At 33.1% G+C, this 22,437-nt stretch overlaps 2 protein-coding genes across 2 annotated transcripts; both read right to left on the bottom strand.

The window, feature by feature from the left end:
* Nucleotides 1–1,687: 1,687 nt before the first annotated feature.
* LOC115439991 (protein Daple) lies at nt 1,688–5,539 on the bottom strand. The gene is made up of 6 exons (XM_037445824.1): nt 5,394–5,539; nt 5,023–5,224; nt 4,453–4,525; nt 3,655–3,856; nt 2,160–2,312; nt 1,688–1,774 (listed from the first exon to the last, which is right to left on the bottom strand). The coding sequence occupies exons 1-6, from the start codon at nt 5,466–5,468 to the stop codon at nt 1,688–1,690; spliced, it is 792 nt and encodes a 263-aa protein (XP_037301721.1). The 5' UTR covers nt 5,469–5,539.
* A 1,521-nt stretch (nt 5,540–7,060) lies between these two features.
* On the bottom strand, nt 7,061–11,732 carry LOC119191976 (MAPK regulated corepressor interacting protein 2-like). The gene is made up of 5 exons (XM_037445826.1): nt 11,526–11,732; nt 11,345–11,429; nt 11,024–11,133; nt 10,241–10,297; nt 7,061–7,245 (listed from the first exon to the last, which is right to left on the bottom strand). The coding sequence occupies exons 1-5, from the start codon at nt 11,575–11,577 to the stop codon at nt 7,100–7,102; spliced, it is 450 nt and encodes a 149-aa protein (XP_037301723.1). The 5' UTR covers nt 11,578–11,732; the 3' UTR covers nt 7,061–7,099.
* Between the last annotated feature and the right edge of the window lie 10,705 nt (nt 11,733–22,437).

Genomic DNA, 22,437 nt, shown 5'->3' with positions numbered 1-22,437 from the left:
TGTTATTAATAATATTCGCTGTCGAAATTTTGTTTCTGTTTATGGTCAGATGGTTCTATTCCGTCTACAGCAAATCCATTTTTTGCCACTACGAGCGTTCTTATCGAAGGATATTGATAGTCGTATAAAAAGAGCCAAAAATTACCAATTTCCTAAACCACCTATGAAAGCTGTCCTTTGATAAGGACTCCCATATTTGCAAAAAGACAAGTTTACTCTTGACGACGGAATAGAGCTCCATAACCTTATAAGAAAAAACAATTGTTACGCGCCCCTATCCTAGTCGATGACATCTGGTGTTTCCGGAAGTATTCGGCTGCGCGGTCAGGCTGGCAGAAGAGAAGATAATATGTATGTCATGCGGCGACTATTCTAGTATTTTTGTCTTTGGTTGCACGTAGTCAAAAATGTCTAAAACTGTATTCAGTAATTATTGTTGCTAATATAATGTTTGCTGTAAAAAGAGCGTTTAACATTTTATTGTAGATTTCAGTTATCGGACTATCTTTGCACTTAAATGTTATGAATTACTTAGCTTCTATCCGCTTGATTAATTTTAGCTAATTATTATTATGCCAAGATATTTTCGTTACACTAGATTTATAATTTAAAACCTCGCAAGTATATCTATTAATTACACTCCGTGTTCAATTAAAGTTACATTGCAGATTCTTGGCACAATCACATCCATGCCGGTGCACTGTATAATAATGCGCCATTATATTGTTTCGTGTACATGAATAATTTATGCTATTGACCAATGATCTTTACTGTGTTTAACACATGCAATAGGTTTTAATAATGCAAGTTTAATGTATAATTTTCGATGGTAATCTTTTCGGATCAATGTTTGATCACGTAAATACATAATACCTACACTAGGTAATTATTAATTATATTACAAAAATACACTAATTCAGGTTTTGTTCCCTGAAACTGATAGATTGTTGTCTCTTGAAATAATGTAGCATAATATTGACGGTGTAATATTATTAGGTACTCTCTTACATGAAATGATTTATTTTAACCCGTTAAATGTTATACATTATTTAGATTCCGTCAGTATTAACTCTACCAGTTCTGAAAGCAGTTCTCAACAGAGAAGAACGAGCAAGAAACTCTAAGTGTTGCTCCTTTCAAAACCACTTCAAGGTATAAACTAGAGTACACGATGCACGATGCAGAGAAGAAAAAAAAATGTTTTTTTAAATTTTCATGTTTTTTATTGTCATACACACACACGCCTCTTATCCTCAAAGGCAAACACCTACATTCCGCCGTAGTATTCCGTCCAATGATGTGATAGGGGTAAGCCTCCGCGATATTGGGCACAAAATCCATATCACTTCCCAACCTAGGGATCGAAACCAAGACGTCAGAATTGCAAATTTACTATACAACTACGCCACCGGGGCAGTAATTATTTATTCATGTACTAAAGTAGACTTTATTGATATTAAAGCTGCATTCAAATACACGAATGATACAATTTTGCACGTTTTATTTTACTGGGAAATTATGTTAACCAACTTGACGGCAAATCATGATGTATATATATGTAGTCTAGGAATTAGGAACTTAGGGATAATTAAATCATAGTTCTATATAATAAAAGTATTTATTATTTCAAGACTAGACCATAAAATAAGCTTATAATAACTAAAAAGGGAGTAACAGGACATCGATCCTAATTAACATTCCCCGCGGGTCGCTCTTCGATTTTTGACTTGAGTCGCAAATTTTCTAAGAACAATTGGTTGCATTTTCTTGTATCCTAAAAATACCGAACGAAGTTATTAGTAAGCAACCATTACCACGTATTTTTAAATAATATTAATAGACAGTAATATTCGACGTTGCTACAGAAAAGTAATATTACCAAAACGATACCTCCCAAGTACGTTATATTCCCAAAATGGCAATGTAAAGCATTTTAAAGATTCAAATTGGAAGAACTACTAGGATTAGTTCGAAAGTTACAACAATATACTTACGTCTGACAAAGCCTTAAAAACATCGTGTATTCAAATAATTGAAATGAACGCGCCTATTTCATACGAATTAAGTCGCCTTTGATTTAAAACTGGACCGTCTGTTGGGCCTCAAATTACTTAATTCCGCTATAAGTTCTATAACTAAAAAATATTTGAAAATTTTACCTCAACAAGCAACATTGCAGCTTCAGAATTTCTTTCCTCAGCAAGATACACAGCAAGTTGCGAATCTAACTTGAGCCTCCCTTGCTCAGCAATTTTCAAAACGTTCTTTAACTTTTCCTCCAGTTTGAGGATTTTATCTTCGTATTCGCCTTTCTGATTGCATAAATATAAACATGTCATATAATGTGGGCTGGAAGGTGAATTACTACTATCTATAAGTTTACTTTCATCTAGAGATCTTCATAGAAGTTAAAATACAAGAGTTGAACTAAGTATTTCTGGCTAAAAAAGGCATTTTTGTGTAGTTTATCGGATCATGAATAAAAAGGCGTCTTTATTGAGTTTTGTTGTTTATCGAAATTATGTACCTGTAATTAATATGAACGAGTCAACTATATTATTAGCTAACTTTTCCTAAATCTGCCCCACACGAGTAAAACTTATCAAAATACCTACGCACTATTTTAATTAAACCGACTCTAAACGATTAGATTCTCTATGTACTGAAACCGCCATGGAAATTGCGCAAGATTGACTGATTACGTCACTCTACATTACTACATACAAACAAACTTCCGTTACTTTCTAGGAAACAGTATTAAGGTACGATTCCAAACACAATTATAGCAGCAAATGGCTGCAATCAACAACATAGACGATTCCAGCGTTTTCCGTTATTCTATATCATATATAACTAGAAGGTACAGGTTTACAGCAGTATTCTCGTCTGCGAATAATTGAATTATATAAAAACTTTACATGACTCGCAAAGTTGCCTCAACAAATCACTGCTCCAAGTTGTTCAAACTCCAAAATTAACTATAGATACTATATAGGTAGGTCGACGTGCAACGTCATCAGTTTCCTCAATCCTTTGATTCGGAACCGACACGGAAACGAAGCCGCACCGGGTAACACCAAAAGACTCTACATTAATGCCATGTGTTAAATTCGTGAGATTTTATGTACCGAAGGTGTGAAGAATCCAAAGCATCGCACTTCAACTGGATTTCTTTCATAGAGATTTCAATCGGTGCTACATCATTCACGTATTAGATTTGACGTATATGGTAAAGTGACGCCACTTCACCTCGTTACAACAGAATGTCGACTAACGAGAGATGAATACCCCTCGGAAGTCGACAAAATTATGCCAGCTTGTTGGAACCCGATATACACAGGCTGATCCCGGACCGCGACACACTTACATGGCATCTATGGCAAGTTTAAACATCGGTGGTCACTATTAGCTGTGTTTTTCATTGCGACTTATATAGATTATTACTTCCACGGAGACGCGCACCAGTACTTTCCCTAATACCTTACGGTGTGCGTGAGCAGCATAACTTCACATGCACCTACGAAGGATAGTGTCGGGGAAAATGCTTGGATCAGTCCCTTTACTCCGCAACACTCTCGCTCAAAAAGCGCGTCTAGTCGATGAAATGCTTCTGAATCTGCATTCGTTGTGTTTGAAACTCCACCTTTAACGTACTTGCCTATTCCTCTTGCGTCTTAGAGCCAGATACTTGTCTCCGACGGCCAGCAAGGCCCTGTGCGCATGTGATAGTTGCTCATGAGTGGACTTTAAACGTTGCCGCAGGTTTAATATGGATACATTGCAAGCGTTGACAGATTTGCAACGGTTCTCGTATACTTGTAGCAAGGAATCGTAACGTTTTGATAGTTCTTCGTACCTGGAATTTGATTTCTAGGATTAAACAGACCTGAATGAATTAACGAGTTGAGTAGATTTATCATATACTATACCACATTTATTGAAGAAAAAATTAAAAATACATCTAAATACCCGCTTTATCGGTATCGATGATTGTATTTAGTGCCAATGCCACTATTTACTAATGCAATAATTGAAAATATGATGTGATTTATTTATATTTAGTTTTTCATTCCAGAATAGTGTACCTATACTTCTTATATTACTCTTACTAATATAAATGCGAATACTTGTGAGCATGTTTTAATGTTTGTAAGAAGTAAACGTCGTAAGCACTGAACGGACTTCAATGAAATTTGGCACTCGGATACACCGTCCTGAATTAGCATATAGGCTACTTTTTATCCCGATAATTTTCTCCCGTCGGAGAAATATGAATTTCTTTTTTTTTTTTGTAAAGGAAAAGGCGCTGGTGTAAAGGTGGCGCTTTGGATGGCTACATATTTACGGATCTTTGTAGCGGGAAGACCTTTTCAGGCGGACGAAACTGCCGGCAACACCTAGTATATGATGTATTCGGAAAAATTACACCTAAACACATCTACAGGTACTTACTGATATTGAAGACACACAATGCTCACTGTAGACCAAGATGCTGCTAGTTCCACAGACTTGTCCCTTTCAGAGCCTGCAGAAATAACAAGTTCAAATACCTATGACTATTAGAGTCCGGTAGTCACGTGGGTGGCAGTGTGAAACGAGAACAGATTTGAAACCAGTACAAAAAGTCATGAGTACTATCCCTTAATAGGTAACTAGTATTTATAATTTTATAAAAAAAAAACGCATCAATATCCGTCCATTTGGTTGGAAGCTATGATGCCAAAGACATTCAAATGCACAGATACACACCTTAATTACCCCTCTTTTTCCATCAGGGGTTAAAAATAAAATACACAGTGATTATCTTTTAAATTGATGTAACGTCTAGTTGGCTTAGTATAAGGTTTCAATCTCTATAACAATGAGGTAGACTCGGTCTCGCTGAGAGATCAATATTTAGAAAAAACTTTAGGGGCGTTAAATGCGTCTAAGATGCATCTCAGTCAGTCCAACTGGGGCTTATAAGGACCATTAAATAGTAATAAAATGGTTCATATAACAAGTTGAGTACGGATCAAGTACCTTTGAGGATTTCGCGTTTTTCTTCAGAAACATCTGTATCCCACCATTCATTGGCGTTGTGTGAATGTGCATGATTAGCTTTACATTGAAATAGTCTTTTTTCATATTTTTTCGACGTGTTAATACTTTTTTCAAGATTGTTTATTAAATTGTGAAGATTACGGATGCCGTTTATAAAATTCTTTTGATGCGATTCAACCACCTATTAAATAATGTTCAGCATTAAATCATTTTAGGATATAGCAATATTATTTCCCAACCTACCACAATGGATAGATGTACCTACAAGATTGTACATTAGAAATAATGCAATTGATGAGATTGCATTTATTATACGAAAATATATTCTTATGACATCTTACAATACTCACAGAAAAACTGTTGACTTCAACGAATTTTAAGTTTTCTGGCGAAAATAAATTGTTTTGGTTGTTGATATTTTGCATTATTAAATAGTTTGAAAACGTGTTTCAACTTTTAAGAAAATTTATTTGAATGATGTAATTACCATAGTATTGCAAACCAAAAAAATATATGAGAATTCCCACAAAACAAGGTCCGATTGGTAGTCCGAATAAAAAATAAAAATAATTTTGGTCAGATGGTTTATTTAACTACAACAAAAAGCATAACTTTTTAAAACTAAATCAGTCTAAAAATATTCTCCTGCGATATCACTACGATGATCGAAATATTCCATCTAAAAGAATTTTAAACTACGTTCGTGCAGTTTGCTTACCGCGTAAAATAATTTCTATACAATATGTAATCATATTTGCTTACTTACTGCACTTTGCAAAATTTTATAAACACAAACGAATTTGCTTTTACCAAATTTTTATATTGAAATTTTAGAAATTTAGAACATAATAGAGTGCAACTCGGACTACTCGAACAGTAAGTAAACAAGATGCAAATTGAATTTTCGTTAATTATTTCCATGGCGTGTATGAGAAAACAATATAATTCTATTATAATTTTTCTATGTACACAATAAAACCAATATTCCAAAGACATGATTAATTTGATGTAGAATGTTCTGGAAGACATTGTATAGCTTCAAAGCGAATGAAGCCGCGAACGACACAAAAATAATTTAAAAATAAATCAATATATTATAACAACAATATCAACAATTTCATGTCAAAATGTAAAAGCTACCGCGTGTTAACATGATTTATAACAATAATAGACGTTAACATTTCATTTTAAACAAACATTTTATTACTAATCTGTGTACATATGATATAAACTTATAAAACAGCTACACGATTTTCAAGGCAATACTTTAAAAGGCATTGTACAAAATGGACAGAAATTAAAACAGTGTGATGTGTTAATTCATTAGACAATACATAAAACTATCCGTATGGCGGAGACACTTAGGCACTTTAAAATTATTACATTATGTATAATAGACTGCGAACAAGTTAAACATCTTATACATTAGAGATTTATATCGGTGAATTTCTTAATTATCTATTTAGTTTTAATTTGTGACGGCACTACACTACAAATAATATTGCAAGACTAGTATTCAAACTACATTAAATAACCAATTTGGTTTCTAAAATTTTGGCTACATTTGATCAATGTTTGTTTCCAATGATTCAATAAATCTTTGGTAGATATTATGTAAAAGAAAACAAATAAATCCATTTAAACTGACCAACAAAAACACAACATACAATCAAAACAAATAAATCTTAAAGAATATTGGTTCGCAGTAACGGTGCAACGAAATTGAGCTTTTGGAAAATTTCACTTACATTATGAAATAACTATTGAGATCCACAATCATCTGTAGATTACTTAATCTCTTGCATTATCCTATTTGATTATTAATTTAATTAATGTATAGTTATGTAGTATGAACCATACTAACAGTCTAACTACTACAAATGTAGCAAACACGAGCAAATATCAGCATTACTTCTATTTAGCGAAAAATACTGGTATTTTTGTTTTAATTATTTTATATAAAATATAGTATAAAATTTAGTAAACTACAGATGATTGTGACTTACACTACCGTAAATTTTCGTGTTCCCCCTGTGTGCTGTCGTGCTGTGTACACTCAGAGTGAGCTGGTGATGTTCTGGAAGAGACGCTTGCCCCACCACGTCTCCAGGTCGAAGGGCTTGAAGTCCCGCAGGATGGAGCTGGGAGCGTCATCTTGGTAATACAGGTTTGAGGGCGGGGCCGGTGATGAACTTCCTGATCCTGTAATAAACATGACATAATCATCATCAAAAAAAAGCGGCGATAGTCTAGTTGGGCGTGGAACGGACTGCCGAGACGAATGTCGGCACGTTCAAAACCCAGGGCACAACCTCTGAGTTTTCTAAAAAAAAAATTATATGTTTATTCTTTGTGAATTATCGCTTGCTTTAACGGTGAAGGAAAACGTCGTGAGGAAACCTGCATGCCTGAGAAGTTCTCTATAGGAATTTTGAGGATGTGTGAAGTCTACCAATCCGCACTAGGCCAGCGTGTTGGACTAAGGCCTAATCCCTCTCAGTAATAGAAGAGGCCCGTGCCCAGCAGTGGGACGGTATATAATACAGGGCTGATGATGATGGTGATGAATCATTATCATGGTCTGTCACAGGATGTCTACTGTTGAATTAGTGAATGATGAAAGCGGCCGCATCTAATGATTCTCTATCTATTCAAGTCACTCTTTTTAGCAAGGTCATGCTAAAAAGATAAGTGGTTTTAATTTTTCAATTTGTTTATCTACTTTGTGGCTGACTCATGGTCTCAGTAATACATAGTATTTATATTGAAATTATCCTTTGATAACTACTTGGTTTCTGCATACAAAGTACAACATTCCATTGTATAAGTGTCACAAAATGTACAAATTTCATTGGAACATTTATCTCTGTTTGGATTATATTGTGCATTCATAAAGATAATCTATCATGCATTTTTATGACATTTAACCTCATCATTCAACGCTATCTGTATGATGCTGGTCATGCAGATAGCAACCAATCTACAGGGTGTAAATGTTGGCATAGTGGCCTACATAAGCATGTTGAGTTCTAGACCAGCCTGTGTATTATCTGGTTTCTAACAGGCCAGCATAATTGAGTTGACTGGTGAAGGTTAATTATCTCTTGTCAACCGATACTCTATCTGGACGCCACTCCACTTACCATCAGGTGCTGTGGACTACTCATATAAAAAATAAATGTTACTTGTCACACTTGAACCTAGGTTCTAAACTCCCAAAATAGAAACAAATATTTGATGGTTATACAAATGCAGTGTAAGAATCAAATCCACAACCTTATAGTTCACTGAGGATGTCAATCCCACAATTCATGACATAAATCATTTGAATAAATCCAAATACATTCACTAATGATTGTTCTTGATCAACTATTCACCATGACCTATAAATTATTTTAAATTATCACAATTGCTTTTAAATACCCATTGAATTGATTCTATGTATGTTTGTTCCATATTTTATTGTATCTATAAGTGTGCAGTGACATGTTCAGAAACTACATGTTTGTAGTGTACACCTGAATTTTATTTAACATTATTTGCAATAAAGTCATAAAAAAGCAAATTAACCAGCACTTTTTTTATTCTTAGCTATTTATGTTCTCGCTTTGATGTGTATGTAGCGAGCCTAAGTTGCAACTATTTGTAAAAAGTATGATTCAAGTTCCTATTTTGCTGTAGGAAAAAATTACAAAACGTAACTGAGTTCTAGACTTGCCTGGATAAAAGCAATTTGTATGAATGTGAAGGCTTATCAATCTTATAAGACAATAATATATCTTATTAAAATCTGATTAACCTAAAGTTGTTTATCATAAATTATGATTATAGTACAGATTGTTATACAACATACAATCAACTTAATCTATTTGTTTTTCATGAGCCTAGTTTTGCCTGGCTATTAGTCAGTGAAGACACAAAAATAAATCATATCTAAGGATAAAGATAACGGTATGAGGTGCACCAATCCATTCAATATGAGACTTGTTTGTTTGTTTTAGAATATCAAGGTTTTTTTATTGCTTTTAATAACAAGACGATCTTGCCGTTTGCTTGAAGGTAAGCGATAGGACCAGGCATAAACATAAGAAACACCATCCAACAACTTTAATTACAAGGTATTGTATGGTATTCCACTGGCCTCACCATCCTGAGACATGAGATGTTAAGTCTTATTAATATATCCAACTACTGGACTACTACATTGGCTATTGATGTAGTGATTTCCTATGTTTATGCGAATGTTAGAATATACCAGTGGCGAAGCGTCCATACAAGCCGATTCCTACCGGGTTACCTTTTGTAAATTAATTTAAAATAATAAATGAAAAACATAACTATATAACTGGAATAATAATAGTATATTGAAACAAGTCATCTTATACTTATGCCATTAAATCAATATTTCATCGATTACGGTACATAGTTCATATTATTATCAATTCGTTAAATGGTAACTCGCGCGCAGTGCTCGCGCCTTATAGTGTTCGAAGTGAATCCGGCCGCACATAGCTTCCCTCGCGATATTGTTGTCTCTTTCACACGCAGCGCGGTGTCTTTGTCTAATCTTTTGGAAGTGACGTAAAAATACATGTGTGCGTGCGTGTATGTGTACTTCAGGATAACCCGAGAATTTGCGGCTTAATGTTGGGCCATTGGCGCGAAAATTTTTAATAATTTAGAATGTATAATTAGTGTTTGTGTATAGTGTGCGTTATTAATTTTTGTTGGGCTCTTTTAGATAAGTACCTATGTTCAAAATATGTGATTATTTGTTAAATTTAGAGTTTAGACATAATGTTTATGTTAGAAGGAAATTATTATGTATTATGATATTTTACTGATTTTAATTTATTGTGAACAGCGTATTACATGATAATTGTAGAATAAAATATTTCCTCGGGATACCTTTTTGAAAATGTTCACCCTTAGCCACTGGAATATACATGTAGTATTGAGATGGAAGTAATATATTAAATGAGAAAAATCTTATAAGAAATCCTATATAAAACTCTCTAAAGGACTAAAAATGCCTTCTTCATTTTTAGAACAAATAAAAGTTAACAAAGCGGTCAACATTATAAAAAAGTCTAAGTCCCATGCATTGACACTTTTTTGTGAACCTGAAACATCTGGGGACTCTATTCACAACCTACTAGGTCTATTCGACTGTAGATATTAGTGTTTAAATATTTACCAATTGTGCTGGTAGGTGATGATGGCTCACTTTCACCATAGGCCGATTGTGTCCAAGCTGTAACAAGAGTTAACATAATAAGGATATGTATAAAGCATACACATACACCATTTATCCTGGTAGGGATTAGCAGAGTGGCAACGGGTACATCCACTTACCGCCATATCTATTCTATCCCATGATGCTATAGGGGGTGAGCCTATCGCCATATTGGGCACATATTCCAGATTCCAGGTTGATAATGAATAAAAAACTTATATCACTTTTTTTGACCCAAGGATCTAACCCCAAAAACTCAGCACTGCAATTATACTGTCAAGTATATTTCTTAAACATACTATTTAGCTTTGTACCTTCATACACAATATTATATTTACATTTCAACTGATCATCAAAGTACTACTTTGATTCTGATTTTTCTCAGTAATAGGAACTCTTACTTGCTAAGCTCAAATTTATAAAAGCTCAAATTTTACAATAGTAATTAGGTTTCTATTTACTAGACAGAATGATGCAATAACCACATGAAACCGCTTTGAGTGGCTTGAGTGACAGGAAGTACAAAATGATTCAGAAGTTCATTAAGGTCATTGTTCTACTTAATGTAGATTAGATGATAAAGTTAACACATTCCTCAACAAAATAATTTTACTGTAAATCTTTTTCTGTTCATGCACACAAAGTGCACAGAAATTTAAATATTTATGTACCTGTTGCAATATTGTAGGAATTAAGATTTAGTATTTTTTAAATTAAAACATAAATTATATGTACAACACTTACTTTCACTTATAAATCTAATAATTTCTTCATGTTGTGGTGTGATTACATGGTGTTGTATTCTCTGGTGTAGTGTCTTTTTGCCATTGGAATGAAAGATAGGTTTGGGCATGCTGAAATTAACACCAGTAGAAATTAATTTCACAATTTCCAAAGCTTCCTCATTTAAACACATTATATAAGAATTAAAAATAATCTAGACGTTTAAAATTATTGCTTGTGACGATAATAAACAAATTACTGTCCCGGGCAAATAGGTTATGTAAAATAACTGATGAAATTTTCTATAACAACATGCAACTGTACAAGAAAACAATAACATACTTGACGACTTCTCCATTATCAGACTCTGAAGATTTCCTGTTATGATCCTTACGACTGTCTAATCTTTCTAAATTCTGTGATAGACCTGCAAATTGGAAATAGACGTTCAAAAGTTCATCTCACATGATCATCGAATGGTAAAGAGTGAATTATGAGAAATGTTTTTGAATAGTATATCTACCTCTTCGAGTTTTAGCCACTATTTTGCTAGGTCCTTTTGAGACAGTATACATTTTAAAATTTCGCTCAGAAATTAAAAAAATAAACTCAAAAGTCACACACGGATTACGAGACTAGCCTGACTGCTGAATAAAGTTGCCATAAAATAAAGAATGCTCACAAATAAGAATTTTTATCGATCCTAAATTTATCAAAGACATTTTCTCTTTGAAAATATAATTATATTATTCGATACGAATATGTTAATATACAATAATATTTAAGTTCATAATAGATAATAAGTACGTTCTATACGAACACAGTATCCGAAAGAAATATTTTATTTACTAGAGCTGGTAACATTATTTTAACTCCATTATACGCAACATTTTTCAGAGCATTGCATAACATTTTATAAAATCTCACTAGATGTCGCTTGAGTCGGATAATTAGCTCCCTAGTGCCTCAAGACGAATGCAGATGTTAATCTCTACTCACCTATCTATTGGTCTCAATTATCTAAAAGATAAATGGATAGATATATAGCCAATCGACAGGCAAATAAATTATAAGGTACTAGAACTGTTATTTTTACAGTTTATGAAGAGAGTAAGTATGGCAGAGAGTATGTAAGGCACCAAACTCTATGTGAAGTGTGAACCATATCAACAATTAAAATCAATTAAAAAAGCATCAGCCATTGTGCGTCACTTGTGATAATCCATTAATTAATTATTTATCTGAGGAAGTGAATGCGAGGAAGGAAGATTCAGTACATAGTAGCTTTACTGTTTAGGAAATGCTTATTATAATAAATTATGCAGCGACGAAGCACGCAATCGCAAAAAGACATGCCTTCAATGTTGATTGAGCAACAGTCAGTTGAAGGCTCTTCTAATTATGACTGTTGTTTAATTAGGTAGAGTCATTACAAAATTGTTTTTTTTTTTATTAATAATCCCGTCACGGTAATCACGGTACCTATTCTATTATTTTATTTTATTATTAACGGATACCTATTATTTTGTCCTATTGGCTGAAATTAATGCCCTCAGCCTAGCAAAACGACGCACTGACAGTATTTTATGCGGCCTCTAGTTTCCATCTAGGTATTCTGAATTTATGACATAAAGAAATTACCTATACTTAAGAATTTACATCATATTTCTACATATTTTGTTACTTTTACTTAGGTTGTTTAGTTAGACTTGGGGCTGGGAGACGTGGATTGTATGATGCTTGATGAGTGCGGATTGTGGGTGCTCATAGTTTATAGAATGTTAGGATCAGTTAGATGCCCTGTATGACCGTTTTTCTGCCTATGCTATAAAAATATCTATAACCTCTTAATGAAAAAAATAAATGAATCACTCATAGCCAAATTTCGGCTACGGCGGCCAATCTCAACCAGGATTCACCAGGTGAACAGGAGATATTATAATGCACAAGTATTTGGGAAATACACAGATGCACTCTCTTTTCTATTACTTTTGTAGTCCGGTGGGACGGCAATCCAAATTGGCTGAAAAGAGATCAAGCTCAGGGCCAACGGCTTAACGTGCTTACCGAGGCTCGGGAGTATCACATCGCCAACTTCCTGACTCCGAGCTGCGACTGAGTAATTTTTAGATAGAAAAATCCAGTCACAATTATTACTGGTCAACTCGGAATACGAACCCAGGACTTCAGAGCGATAGTCGTAGTTGTACCATTTAACTACAATTACGCCACCGTCGGTGTTTACTTATTTAGTTCTTAAAGTATTGTAGGCAATTATTCACTCGAACTTTCTACGGATGTAGTAGAGGTAGGTAATTCTATTACCAATCGCATAGATAATGTGATGGCAATAGAACTAAATTCCTTACTCTACGCGTTGAAATAAATTGCTTTTTATAACGACACAGCCATGTTGAAACTGGTATGCAATGCAGCATAAATATGTAAACCTATATGCCCAGGCTTACAGCACCTGTTTTCATTCATATTTTAAATGCTAACGAGTACCACGCGTGACAAGAAGTTATAATGAGTTTGTTCCTAAGTGCGCCTTTTTACGTGTATTTCGAAAACCTACGCATGTCTGGACTTTCCCCTTTGTACACAAATTAGACACTTTCTCCGGGTTTATGATTCAATTACTGATCTTTTATATAGCGATCAATGAACTTCTAAATGTTTTTTGATAATTATAAGTATAGATTTAAACGAAATTCGTGCTGTAATGGTTAATTTGTATTTTCTATTTTAATATATTTAGTGACAATAATATTGTTTATGGTTACTTTAATTCAAAACTGCATTAATTGTTTTATGTAATTTAAATACTTAACATTTAAAAGTTTGTCATTGCCTACTTGAAATTTTATCAATTTCAAAAATATATTTTTGCAATATTTTATGTGCATTATAATAACACAAGCAAACATCAAGAGCGACAAGTGTAATTAATTTTGTTTGATGGCTTTTTGAAATATTTTTTATCACTCTTAATAGATCGAGTACATTTCCTGCCGTAGTACCTACGAATAATTGTTAACACGACTTTATACTTTGTAAGTGCATTGTAATTTTACTCAGTCGATTATGTTATGCACCTAAATCTATAAACAACTTGATGTGAAATACAAGTTTACGTATATAGACATTAAACTTATTGTTTTTTTTTGCAAGTTATACATCCTTTTCTATGTTATTTAGTATGTTTATTTCAGAGCTTGTTATTATTTCTAAAATGATCTTCGAATTGCTAGGCCTAAAGGATGCCTCATTTGTTTATTCTATAGCTTTATTTATATAACACTTCTTCCTAGATATTTTAACCACTGACGCCATCAAAATTTTGTTTACAATTTATATGATACTTATCAGCCCACATAAGACTCCTGAAGAGCACTGCAAAACCTGTTCTTAAATATTATGCAGTTTACTTCAATCTCTAGGATGTCTTTGTAAGACACTTTCTACTTAACAAGGTCTCATCACCCATGACTAAGAAATGCAAAGAATCAATACGATACCGCATTATTCTAAAAAAAATATTTTTGATCCTTTAGTAAAATTTTCTTCTCATCTTTTAAAATTACATAAGTATGTATTGTATTACCTACGGTACATTTTGCGGGCTCAGTATTACAAGGTTCCATACTCTATTTGATGTGTTAATTGAATTACATACTTACATCATGATTTTAAGTCTTTTTCAGTGAAAATATTCACTAATACAGAATTGTAGTCTTTTCTAATTATTACGAACATGAAAAATTTTAATATCATTTTTGCAAATATAGTAAAAAATTAATATAGGACTCCGTAATAGAGAGCGATTTGTAACTACTACCTGGATCACATAAAAGAAAGGTGAATGCTCATCAATATATTGGGGGTTATTGAGACCAATTGGATTTATTGTACTGTCTGGGACGGCCTAGCCTATTCCAACAATTGAACGTCGTTTCGTCTATTAGTAATATTTCCTTATATTTATTGGATTAATATTTCATCTTTTATTTTTTCTTAGAATTTTGGTCCTAATATACGTTCTATGGCAACATTTAAATATACAAATTATTGAGATTAAAAAAACTAGATTTTATATATAGGTAAGTATAGGTTTTATGTTTTTTGAGAGTATTGAAAGGATATACGAACTATAAGGCCTTACTCTCTATTTAATAGTCATGCGATTAAAGGAAGGGGTACCGCTTTCTTGGTCTAGATTTCCATTCTCGGGGTAGATTCCCAGATGGGACAAAACTGTACACACTTACCCGAACCGCGGCACATTTACGTGAGCCACTATGGCGGCTTTACACCTTGTTTACGGTGGTCGCCGTCGGGGCAAATACAAGTATCCCTCATAGTTGAAAAGGTGTGTTGGGCCGATCCTAGAGTAGTAGGGATATAGGCAAGCGGCAAATGTCTAAAATGAGTAGGAAATAAAAGTTACCTAAGACTGATGAATAAATTGATGAATATCGACATTAAGGAACTTTTATTCTTCAATTTATATTTTGTTATCCCTTACAGGTTTTATATAAAAGTCATCAATTTGTTAGATAGATTGGTTGTTCAATAAATTGTGATTTGCGTTTGATTTTTTATATATTTTGCTTGAACATTCTTACTAAAATAAAAACTTTAACAGCAATACTTATATCTTAATCCTTGAAATAATCATAAACTGCATGCATGGGAACTATGCAGTTTTGTAATATATATATTTTTTATAACTAGCAGTATACATGCTATTAGTTATAAACAAGTAGTAAACTGATAATAAAGGCATTTTAAAGGTAGGTATTGTAACAATAATTTCCACCATGAAGATACAATCATCCTGAATAGTGCGTTCCAGAAACAGTCATGAACAATGGTAAACAATGGTGTTTCACGCCTAGCTCCCACGTCTAATGCAGTAACGGGATCGAGATAATGGGGCCAGATCGCACGAGCGCACCAACGGGACTGACAGTGTATTTTTATGTTATGTGCAATATTATTGCTTTAGGTGTGAAAATTAAATCGAAATCGAAGAAGTAGAGAAACCAAACTGGGTAGAATCACTTAGTGGTGGCTGGAAAGAATAGTACATTATTTATTTCCATAGATGCTAAATTTTAAAATGTAGAGAAGTCAGGTGATATGTAGAGGTACTAGTTTAGATCGGCTTTGACACCAGGAATTTCAGTGTCTTTATATTTTACTCCGAGGCCGATATTTTGAATAAGCGGAATATTCGATCCACATTCTTGAAATAGCATGCAAAAATAACTGCAAAACAAAATGTGAATACGTAGAACATTTTTCTATTATGGCCGAAAGGAATTTTTATGTACCTTTTGTTTTGCCTACACGAATTGACAAATTATTTAAAGGAACACTTATATAAACCACTTTTTTCGTAATGCATGACCAGCCCATTTACGTTGATTTATTTGGAACGAACGAACTAGTTCAGCAAAACATTGTTTTTTAAACTGAAACAATATTTTTAAACTATTATGACACGGTTTTGGTGGAGTGGGTGACAGTGGTGTCCCATTAATTGTGCAATCTGTAGGAGCGAGTTTGGCTTCGTTTGTCGGTCCGTTCAGTATCCATTGACGTCACGGGAAGAAGGGCTATTCGTGTATTCGGCTACCTATTAATAAAATTGAACCGCTAGGTACCGTTTGATCCACTTTCAGATCGTAGTTATTAAAATGTTAACTACAAAGCAAAACTGGCTGATAGAGCTGTCTCTTATACAAATAATCGTCACGTTAATTCAATCTAAGCCAACACAAACATTCAAATCTAACTGGAGTTAAAAAATATCAGAAGTTTGTTCTAAAATAATCGGAAACACTGTATAGGTAATTCTGTTCGGGCGCATTGTTTTTCAACTTTTGGTAAAAGAGTTAAGTATTATGTCATGGATAATACCTAAAGTATAGCTTCAATGCGCTTCTAACCAGATTCAATATAAATCGTAAATATGGTGGGAGTTTCTTAACAATGTCAATTCAATTATTAGTTGTAATATAAATCTAGCTAGGTTAATTGCGTGAATAATGGCCGCAGTCCGCATCTTGCCTTGTAGTGTTTAATTAATAAATATAGTTAATTTTATACCTTACGTACATACAATAGCTAAAATTATTTGTTATAGCCGCTAAACATGCAAAACTTACTCATATTATGGGCTATTATTTAAAGTTCAAGGTACTAGAAAGGTAACGTACGTATCAGCTAAGCAGCCGCGTTCGGCTAAAAGCGGATCTCCCGCCAAAACGCTCGGTAACCGCTAAGTGCCAGTTCAGTCGTCCAATCAGAACGGTTCGCGCCTTACGTACGTTGGCGCGCGTTTATCAAAAACGCGATAATGCTTCCGATGCGGCATTCACTGAATTATAACAAAATTACTTAAAACCATTAGCAAGCGACGAGCGAGGCGAAGTGTAGACCTCTCCGCGTCGCGAGCACACCCTGCGTGCTAGCTGCTGCGTGCACAACGCGAAAAGGTTCGCGATAAAACATACAATAAATAAAAGGACAAAACGGCACCGGGCCGGTTTAGCTCCCGCGCCTTGTTTCAACTTTGAAACGATAAATAAAACAAAAATTGTTGGCGCGGTCAACTTAAATCTTCATATTGTAAATAAGCAGTTTGTTTCACTTGTAACGAAAATACCAATAAACATTTCGAAAGACCGATCATGATACCAGTTGAGTGTAGTTTAAGTTAAGTTCAAATCTTGCCGAGTAGGAAAGTGAGTGCAGACTACCTGACTACACATCCTCGACCGTGAAGTTATTTGCCACTTTCATTCGAGTGAGTATCCGGTTCATTAACATAACGCGATAATCGCAGTTTTGCACGCAAACACCCCAAACCAGCAAGCAATCACTGCTAAATGCGTCTAGTTAGATTTTTTAATGTACTCGTACAAGTATGTCATTCCATTACAGCGGACAAGCAACAGCTAGATTATTAAACAACTGTACATACTTATTAACATTACTATATTCACGGTTGTTTTCCTGCATATTCTTAGTTTTTTAATTTAATGTTATTGTAGGTAATGTTAGATTAATGGAAAGATATGGTTATTTATGATTCTTGGTAAAGAAGTGAAGGATACTGCTCAAGTTGTATAAGTCAACAATAATAAAGAAACATAGTTATGATATTCAGTAAAGTTTTATAAAGTTTATTATTCATTTATGTTACAGTCGTGAGATTTTAAATGCTTCACAGACCTCATTTGTCAATCTGTTTTATCAGTGGTGACCTAAAGGCACTACATTATCATTATTGCGTTCAAACTACATATCAGTTAAAAATATAGCTTTCATATTATATTTGAACATGAATTGTTATGTTTTTTTTATTTTATAAATATACTGATATCTATATTACATATAAATATTCGTATATTCCTTATACGAAGTCAATTTCAAAATAAATGTAATTGTAGTCACATGTAATATAATGTTTTTGAAGTCCCCGTAACATATATCTATAATATCTATACCATATTTTGGGAAGGAAATATACAAAATAAAAAAAAATGTATCTACCCCCTTTTCTTTGATACCTATCTTTTGTATTCGGTGTAGGTAATTACAGTATAGTTTTTTTTTAATAATCTACATGAGTAATTTATTTATTATGATTTTGATTTAATCTCTACAACTAATTAACAATTTAAATAATTACTTTTTGTGGTATAATTAATACTCCGTTAAGTACCATAATCATTTTAGTTAAACAAATCGACGGTCCCTACGTATAGTATCGAATCTACAAAATTGCATTTTGCAGATTCAATACTATGCGTAAGGACTGTCGATATTTAAACGGTCCTTATTAAAATGAACTGCATTTATTTAAGACAATAAGGATCGAAGTGCTTATCGCCCTGGTAATTTACACTAAACAAGCCATGTTTCCCGGTCCCTACGTAAAGTATAGAATCTGCAAAATTGCATTTTGCAGATTCTATACTTTACGTAGGGATCGTCGAAATGTAGTGTTTGGCTCTTACCAATCATTTTCGAATCACTGTTTTATCTCATTGCCTCTCTTACACATTTTAACGTGAAAATGAAATTCAGAGTACACAGATTAGTAAAATTATATCATAATTAAAAGTTTTAGTAAGTGCACGACAGTCCATTGGTTTCCTGAGACGAATGTCTGCAGGTTTAAAACCTAGGCACACAACTCTGACTTTACGAAATTATTTATTGTTTATCAATTATATATCGTTCACTTTAACGGTGAAGGAAAACATCCTGAGGAAAACTGCATACTTAAGAATTCTCCAAAAAGAATATCGAAGGTATGTGAAATTTGCTAACTCTCGCTAGGCCAGCGTTGTGGACTAGGGCTTCAAAAATAAATATATATCTATACAAATATATTACACTCTCATGTAACCTGTGCTAGATAAATTACTTGTATTTACGCGTGTTCTTAGTTTTAACTTTGCCTATAATAATATAATTATGAAGTATGTTGATGCCGTGAATAATTATGTGCAGAGTAACTTAAAAACCCGATATTATTATCAGTTTCCTGCGCTCCGCAAATCCATATCTATGTATTATATTGGTATTGTATTTTTTTCCTTTAATAAAATTATTTACCTATTAATGGTGATACCCGCGGCTCCAAATTCTTTTTTTGGAACAAAAGTCCACCGTATGTAATAAAGCCTGTAATTTAATTTAGGACATGTCTATCTACGTACAATTTTTTATTCAAAACCGAAATGTGGTTTCAACTTACTTGTAACAAACATCACCAGCTGTTTTATATTAAAGTAAGATTAACAAATAAGATATGTTGGCATTAACAATTTCATCTAATTACTTACATAACACAAAAAGAAAATTACACAACTTCTTTCAAAAACTATGGATCAGAGACAGAAAAGTGACCCTTGTTTTACGTTCTAATATAATAAGGTATCATTTATAGTTTTTCTGATAATTTAGGTATCATTAAAGACGTGTCGCCAAAACCTCAAACGCACTCTACCATAAAATCCGTTAAATATTTTTATGTCATGTTAATTTTAGCAATTGTTACTTGTTTCTATATATCGAATATACTTTGATGAGAAGTTTTTTTTGTGATATAATTAATAAATAATGATAATAATATTAGCCCTGTATTATGTACATACAGTCTCACTGCCGGGCACGGGCCTTATCTACTACTGAGAGGGATCAGGCCTTAGTCTACCACACTGGCCTAGTACGGATTGGTAGATTTCACACACCCTCAAAATTCCTGATATAATTACGAAAGATGAATAGAAATATAAAATATATTTTTTCGAATACCCAAATATTTATTTGGTGATAAAGGAGCTGTACTGAAATTAACGAAGTTTACGTAGAAAATTATAACAATAGATTTTCGTTAGATTTGTGTGAATGAACTCAAAAACTACTTTTTACGTAAATAAAAATATCATTTGAAAAATAAACGACATTGTAAATCAAATATGCTATATCTAGAGGTACTTGAACATAAAAAATACAGAAACATACATCATTCATATCTTACATATTATTTTATCTGTCAATACCGGTTGCAAAGTAAATCTACGGACCTGCAGTTAGTATAGTATAGTGATAAAAAAAATCTTTTATCTACGAATTACTAACGTTATTTTTACTTTCGGATTTTTTTATGTGGCACGGATAATATTGTATAATAGCTAATATTGGTGTAAACATAAATTTAAAACGAAGTTGCGGCTCGCATCCCTCGCCTATGCCATTATAATGACGGCCTACCTTGAGATGACGTCATCACGTTGCATTTCTGAAAACAATAAGATGAGGATGGTTATTGAATATGCAATAGATGTTCCAATTTAATATAAACGTGCATTATGATACACTGCTGCAAAATCATTTTATCTGTTTACAACTCTACAAGTAATGTAGAGTACATTAGTTTTATGAGAATTCAACATCAAAAGAAAAATACTTGCCTGTATTACGCATCTGAAAAAGGAAAAACAATATATATACTAAAACACATAATAGTATTTTTTGTTAATATAATACTACGTAACAGTGTCGAAAGGTGAAATTTTCGAAAGGAGCCCGACACAACATATAAGTACTATATAATATATACTAATAATATAATACTATATAATATGCACTCTTCGCAAATGCTACGTAAAGTGACTAATAATATAATAATAATATCAACCCTGTATTATATACTGTCCCACTGTTGGGCACGGGCCTCCTCTACTACTGAGAGGGATTAGGCCTTAGTCCACCACGCTGGCCTAGTCCGTATTGGTAGACTTCACACACCCTCAAAATTCCTATAGTGAACTTCTCAGGTTTCCTCGCAATGTGTACCTTCACCGTTAACGCAAGCGATTATTCACAAAGAATACAAACATATTTTATATATGAAAAATCAGATGTGTGTGCCCATGGGATTTGAACTACGCTTAGTGACTAAAGTAAAGTGACTAAAATGTTTCAATTAAAGGACATTGAGCTACCTTAGGTTGCAGTTCTTCAGTCTAAAAGTTTTATGCAGTTTTATTTTAGAAATATAATTGTCTATTACAAATTTCAATCAATATGAACCATGGAATTATTATGTACTACCGACTACGTATCAACTATTTCCTGTTAAACAATCATCTTGATATATCGAATAACATAATATATCACACTAGACATAATAAATTAAATATAAAAAACAGCACAAAAGTAACTTCCTTGAATCAAAACAATGGTTTGTCGTTTTTTTTTAGTTTTGTGTTGTCAATGTTTGTAGTTGTCACTATGTTCGTAGAAAAATAATTAGTAAATGGTGGTGTAATAATTATAATTTGTATATTGTGCATACAAAAGATATTTAAATGTCATAAATCAATAGAACTATTTGATTGTATTTTTTATAATTTTTAAACACAATTGTATACATTCTGAGTAATATTACAGTCAATATAAAGGTATTGTCACTTTTATCCATGAAACAACCTAAATTAAAGTAATATTTTTGCATTTTCAGATAAAGACGATTAATTGCAGTTAATGTGTGAATGTGCAAAATATTCAGTTAGAGGAGTTGGAGTTTTATAGTGTTTAATAAAAGGATTCACTAGGCCTGAAGATAGTTTTATCATAAATATAGTTTTTAATTATAGTAAATATTATAAAATTGGCATCAAACTATCATTTAGTCTCCATGGTCGCGAAAATTATTTTATATTTAGCAAAGCCTTTTACGTCGCAAATACTAAACAACCACAGGCCCGTTTCATCCTAGCACTTAAATTACTAAAATTAGGATAAATAAGTAGTTGTTGTATATTAAAGATTTAATAGTATAAAAAATATTGGAATATAGTTAAATACTCCCCTGGGCCCATGACATACATTTTTAATTAGTTTTT

Source organism: Manduca sexta, unplaced genomic scaffold, assembly GCF_014839805.1.
Source record: "Manduca sexta isolate Smith_Timp_Sample1 unplaced genomic scaffold, JHU_Msex_v1.0 HiC_scaffold_2171, whole genome shotgun sequence".
Classification (NCBI taxonomy): domain Eukaryota; kingdom Metazoa; phylum Arthropoda; class Insecta; order Lepidoptera; family Sphingidae; genus Manduca; species Manduca sexta.
The sequence above is the reverse complement of the archived record's forward strand: the minus strand, read 5'-3'. Positions and strand labels throughout refer to the sequence as shown.

What these genes read in the sequence shown, in the direction of transcription:
- LOC119191976 (XM_037445826.1), bottom strand. Translation starts at nt 11,577, where the DNA reads ATGTATACTGTCTCAAAAGGACCTAGCAAAATAGTGGCTAAAACTCGA. An exon ending in TATTAGATTTATAAGTGAAA is followed by an intron (nt 10,298 to 11,023) that starts GTAAGTGTTGTA and finishes CTCTTGTTACAG; the next exon opens with CTTGGACACAATCGGCCTAT. An exon ending in ATCACCTACCAGCACAATTG is followed by an intron (nt 7,246 to 10,240) that starts GTAAATATTTAA and finishes TGTTTATTACAG; the next exon opens with GATCAGGAAGTTCATCACCG.
- LOC115439991 (XM_037445824.1), bottom strand. Translation starts at nt 5,468, where the DNA reads ATGCAAAATATCAACAACCAAAACAATTTATTTTCGCCAGAAAACTTA. An exon ending in AAAACGCGAAATCCTCAAAG is followed by an intron (nt 4,526 to 5,022) that starts GTACTTGATCCG and finishes TTATTTCTGCAG; the next exon opens with GCTCTGAAAGGGACAAGTCT. An exon ending in ATTGTGTGTCTTCAATATCA is followed by an intron (nt 3,857 to 4,452) that starts GTAAGTACCTGT and finishes ATCAAATTCCAG; the next exon opens with GTACGAAGAACTATCAAAAC.